Here is a 6,000-nt window from a genome sequence, read left to right as displayed (position 1 = left end):
GTCCATGTTAAATTAACTTTGATATGCGGTTAACACGAATATACAGCTGGAGTACACCTTAAAAGGAACCCTAACACCAACACACAGCATATAATATTGGCAACCGAGCATACGTTTAGCAGGATTCTATTCCTACATGTTAAACCCAACGGCATCTAGCGTCAAATCCATTATGTTTGATACCTAAACTGTGTTTTAAGTTAATTTCATAAATAATAAACAAACAGCTTCTCATTGTTAATAAATTTATTAACAGTGATAGCTTGATCCTTTTTTTTTTTTTCTACATTTGGCAGCTGCATGCAACATATATATATATCACTCCTTCAAATACAGTAATCAATATGTTTCAGTTACTGTACGGTAAGGCTTTTAATGTCACAGTGTTAACTCCTCAAGGTGTAAGCCAAAGTTAAAGACATCAATCAACATTTATTTTCATAATGAAATACAATGTCACTTATGCATCGGGATATCTACAAACAATCTAATACTGGAGATGGCTATGGTTTGTTACAGACTCAACAAAAGCAAGTACTGTTGTGTTCAGTCTTTTCTTTGTTTTCTTAACAAAACAGTGCAATAAAGTTAAAAAATGTAGACAGGTTTAATAACAGAAACATCCACAGATATATACTTTATGCCGAAAAATCTACTTTTTTGTGAGCTTGAAAATTATTACGTAAATGATGACAATATGATGAAATGTAAACAGAATGAATGCGCTTAACCATACAACTATCATACCTGTTTTATTAGATTCTGTTTAGGTTCTGTTCCCATGGTAGAATGAGAACAATACATAAATACATTCTTTTACATAGTAATATGATTTTATCAAGACCATCTGAAGAAGAGACTTCTCAGGCCATGAACGCTTATGTGGTGTTATATCTTTTTATATGTTGGCACAAGAGAAATGATCAACTCTGGACTATCGATTCTTAGGAGCACGCATGAAGGTTCATTTTAATTATCATGTTTATTTTTTCTTTTTCTAATAAACTGTTTGAATAAATGGGTATATAGAGATGTTTATTTAAATGTAATTATGTGAAAATTTGCCAAAAATTGCAGTTGATTATCTGGCAGGCAGGAGACTCCAAATGTTAACTGAATTTCAACTTCATGCAGAATTACAATTTTTTTGGAACTTGGACTCACATTGGGATCTATAACAGTTGCCTTTACAACAACTGTATTTATAATATATTTTTTAAATATGTAGTCACACGTGCCTTTGGGGACCAGTAAAGCCTCAAAAAAAGCTGTACATAAAAAAGGCAGAATTGGGGCAGATGTGTAATCTTACATCTTTATAATATTGGACCTGATCACAGATACCTATAATATAGCTCAACTTTATGCTAACATACAGAAAAACAGAATGTTTTGGGGGGAAAACAATCATTTTTTGTCTACAATAAAAAAGAGCTGCTTGCACCAGTTAGGTCACAGAGTTAGTTATATATTATTTTGTTAGAACCTATGGCTAGTTTCCTAAATCCTTTGCTGTCTCTTTAAATATACACATGTATCCAGTTGTTGCAATCTTGCTCTCTTAGTGATAAATACGACTGTCATTGATATAATATCCAAATACATGTAGACAAGCCGGGCAAAATGAGTTTGAGAGTACAGAGCATTGTCAACTCCTCCGAACTGGTGGAACATCTCAGGTAAAATGTTGAGACATACAACAGGTCCTGGACTGGGCATGAATGCAAATCCTATACATATGATTGCCTAGAGCCATCTCAAACTTTTCTTTTGTCACTTGTGAAACACCAGCCTAGCTGTCACTGTCCATTTTGAGTGGCTAATGGTAGCCACATGATAGGCAGAAAAGTTTTCTGTGGTTTATTAAAAAGTACTGGCCTTTTCTCCATAGGTTGTTGGATAAACGTACACAGAGCAATCTGTTGTATATAGTGAATTGAAAATCGTATTGCACTAAATCACACCATGATGTACCATTAGTCAAAAAGTAATTATAACACAAACAGGTGACAGCGTTTCTGGTAATTCCCCCTAAATTTCCTGGTCATTTAGCAATATCAGGAAAATCCAGGTAAGTGTTTCTGTAAGAATTACATGATTAGAAACCTACTGCACTGGCTGCTTTAGGGGTTTAGGACATACAGTTGTCTTGAATGGATAATTGGCTTCTTGTGAACAAGTACAACCTTTTTATTCGTTCCAAAAGATAACCACATGACAAAACTATAGTGATATTCTTTCACTGGAATTAGAATTAGAATCTCTCCCTGTATTTGTAGAAATCTGTGTGTTTTAATGACTGTAATTTAATGCATTACTTTGACTGGGGTAGTAAAATTATTGACAAGTTGTGTGGAAAAAACTTGTTTACGGGTGCTTTCCATGTATACAGGATACATAAAATACATTGCTGACCAGCACAGTGCTGTGCAATTACCGTATTAGTTGTTATATTAAATAACACATTTTAATAATGTGTATAATGATCTGTCCTTATAGAATGATAGCATATGACAGTACACACAGAAGTACAAAGCACGTGTTCAATGTAACCAACACATTGTAGCTTACATATAATAAGTGATTCCGGTGCAATGTTTCAAAATTAATGGTCCAATCAGAAGCACTATTCACTTGGTTTCAATGGTGATAATACCAATTTTCATACTTTGCACTAGAATCACTTTTTATACCTAACCCAAACATTTTGTTCCAACTCCATGACATTGGCCTGTGACCATGTCTTTTTCTACATTCACCATTACAACATACAGCACAGACAATAAGACCCTACAGTACAAATAAATATCCTAATAGTGATGAGTAAGCAGTTCGGAATGTCCCATTTAGTGATTTACAAATGATTCGGTTCTTTGTTGGTGACAAACTTGCTTAGGACTGGCATCACCTTTGGCAAAAGCAAGAAGCAAGGGGAAAAATAAACAGTACGAGCATCTGTCCATGAAGGTTTTCTTATTACAAAATGTATGCCCGGAGTCTCTGTTGATTTATAGACATGATGATCTTAATTTTGAATCTGTTATCCATTTTGCTATATATTGCGATGGCTGCTTCCTGTTAGATGTAAAGGGGTGTTTCCTGTCCTGTAAGGAGCCTGAACATTGCAGCTGGCATGGTCTTCATGTGAATCTGCAGTACAGAAAAATAGGTTAATAAAAAATGGGGGAATATTTCAAAATATTATTTTTTTCCTTTGGCATAAGACTCACACATGTCCAAAATCTACGAACACGAAAGATGCAAAGCACAGACAGACTTGTTAAAATTAGTGGGACAATCTGATCTTCATTGAGCAGCGATGCATTGGGGCAATCTTTCCACGGTAATGCCACACATGGGCTTGCACCCCACCTCCACTGGGCCTGCTACCCTAGATTTTGTTTCTGAAACAGCACTATGAGTACATATGCTTGTATGAGGCATATATTGTTCTATAACAATACTGTAAGTCAAAATCATTTAGAACAGATGCATGTGCACTATATATGTACAGACCCATTCTCTCTGGCTGTAAATCTCTGTCTTACATAAGTGGACCAGCCATGCCACCTATTGATTTTTTGTAATATATTTTTCTACGCATGAATGCAAAATGACAATAACCTCGACCGGCACTCCTTATCTTAGTGCCACACACAAAGCAGCGCTGCAAACAGATGAAATGGAAGAGAAAAGGACTTTATTTTTAAAACATTTTTTCTTCACTGTTTTGGAATATCAATTTATCTCATCAATAAAAAATAAAATATTCAAAGCTCCAGGCCACACAATGCTGGTGAATGCAAGCTGTGTCAGAGTTTGGGAGCCTGACTTCAGTATCAAATGCCTTTATATCTATACAAATCAAGTTCACAATGAAATAAAAATATTCAGAGAACACAGAATATTAATGGGCTGCAAATGAAAGTTAGCATCTGCCTTTGTTGCCCATTGAGCCTTCAGTATGGGAATATATGACTGCAGTAGAAAAGTACTGGCAATCTAACAACAGAACAAAAAAATTGCCTGTATTCCTAATATAATATGTACTTAAAGGGGAACGGTCATGGTCGCACAAAATCTGTGCTTGTGCTTATTGTTTATCGATAGGTATACTTGTTTTGGACATATTTATTTTAAAGGTTTTTGTCTAGTATAGTTAAGTAGTGTTTTGTCTTTAAGTTATCGCTCTCTTTCCTTGCCCTGTTTACGTTTACCTCGGTTTGAAAGGAGTTGGAATAATATTTTAGGTCACAGGTGTCAATGATTGAAAGTTAGAAAATGTAGGTGCTCTCAGTGAGAGAATGGACCAGATGTCACCATTTTTCAGAAGACGGCTTCCTTTGTGGAAACCTTTGTCTCCAGAAGTCTCCTGGAACTTCTATTCAGCGCACATAATGTATAGATCAGTTTGTGGCATCTTAATAGATGAATGCTAATGTCAGATCCTAGTTTCAATATTACAACTGCTATTGGGCGACAGTATAAGCACTGTGATAAGATCTAGGACTCAGCAATCAGCATGTCATTATTAGCATGGTTATGTTATAGTATACGTCTAATCTACAAGCAAAAGCAAAAACCATGGTATCACATCACCTTAACAATCTCTTACCTCTCCAACTGAATTCGAAAGAGCTTGAACTATCTTTTCATGAGCTGTTGCTACAACACTCTGTCCATTGATTTCAATGATACGATGTCCAACTCTGACGCCACCTCTCTCAGCTATCCCACCTCTCATTAGGCTGCAGATCTAGTGAATAAAAGAAAATCCAGTTACATTTCAAGAATGTTTATAGGTGGGAAGATCAACAGAACCCCTGAAAGTAAATGCTATTCTATAAATGTATTTTGTTGTTGTTTAATTCCAAGCCTCTCTTACCCATCCCCATATTAACCAAACACTTTCAATGAGAACGGTGAAAATAAATATACATTTTTGTGAAAAAACTTTTTTTTATGGATAACAGCAATGCTCTTAATGTATATTTTACATTTCTAGCTCCACACACACTACACGCATGTTTGATTACTGTTATTTCCATGTTTATTGTATATGTATTAAGAAGATAGAACATTAATGTAGGTCCATTCAGGGAACTTTCCAGGTTTGACTCAGAGTTTCCTAGGATTCTGGGTCTCTTTCATCAATATATGGGTTTGGTCACATCCCAACCCAGATTGTGGCCATTTCCTGACACTTACTTCCTACCCAACCACTATATGTCTAGCAGTAAAGAGGGTGACATCCAGGTTCCATGTCTATCAAAAGTTTGTGATGATCAGGCAGCATGGAAAGCCAAAAGCCATTTGTTTCTTATGGCACTACTGTTTAATCGCAAGTTTATAGATATAGAAAGAGCAGAGGATATATGTATATTATATGAAGGTAATCATATACTCAGCTAATAATTATTCCCCCACAAAATTCAACAAAATGTTACAAAATTAAATAATTCTCTCCATTAAATATAACATTAAATACTGAGGAACATAAATGAAACAGATAAAAGTTCCTATATGGTTCTAGGATGCATTGCCACTATTGCTTTAAATGATTCTGCGATACAATAATTTAGTAGATATTATATATATATATAAATTCAGATTGCACAGTTAGCAACAGATTTCCCGGCATCTGCTTAGAAATATGACCACATTCAGCGTCCCATGTAATCAACATTTTCTCCGGTCACCTTTAATAAAATGTACGGTAGGTCAATACTATGGATAACAAATCTTTCTAAGTACATATAAAACTACGGAAAATGAATGAACCGTTTCCCTGCAAGCATTTATATCATCCATAATCAATTATACCCTGTGGATCATTTTGTGGCTTTTCATGTAAACTTCTTTCCGGACATGTTCCTAATTAATGCATATTGAGTGCTGGTGTATACCACAGTTATAGAACTCTCATGGGGACAGTCACAGGAAAATAATGTTAAAGCAGTACATCTTGGGGTTTATGTCATTAAGCACTTAAACACATAG

General features: G+C 35.2%; 1 protein-coding gene across 2 annotated transcripts in view; it reads right to left on the bottom strand.

The window, feature by feature from the left end:
- Positions 1–3,078: 3,078 nt before the first annotated feature.
- The window catches only part of LOC149297760 (amyloid-beta A4 precursor protein-binding family A member 2-like), a 67,898-nt gene continuing 64,976 nt past the window's right edge, over positions 3,079–6,000 (bottom strand). For both annotated transcript variants that reach the window (XM_089488269.1, XM_089488268.1), the window contains 2 exons: positions 4,616–4,756; positions 3,079–3,150 (listed from right to left, as the gene is read on the bottom strand). In XM_089488269.1, coding sequence (XP_089344395.1) covers positions 3,079–3,150; positions 4,616–4,756 — 213 coding nt within the window. The remainder of the gene's footprint in view (positions 3,151–4,615; positions 4,757–6,000) is intronic.

Source organism: Sceloporus occidentalis, unplaced genomic scaffold (genome assembly GCF_023333645.1).
Source record: "Sceloporus occidentalis isolate IW3139 unplaced genomic scaffold, rSceOcc1.0.p SCAF_37, whole genome shotgun sequence".
Lineage (NCBI taxonomy): Eukaryota > Metazoa > Chordata > Lepidosauria > Squamata > Phrynosomatidae > Sceloporus > Sceloporus occidentalis.
This window is presented reverse-complemented; position numbering and strand designations above follow the sequence as displayed.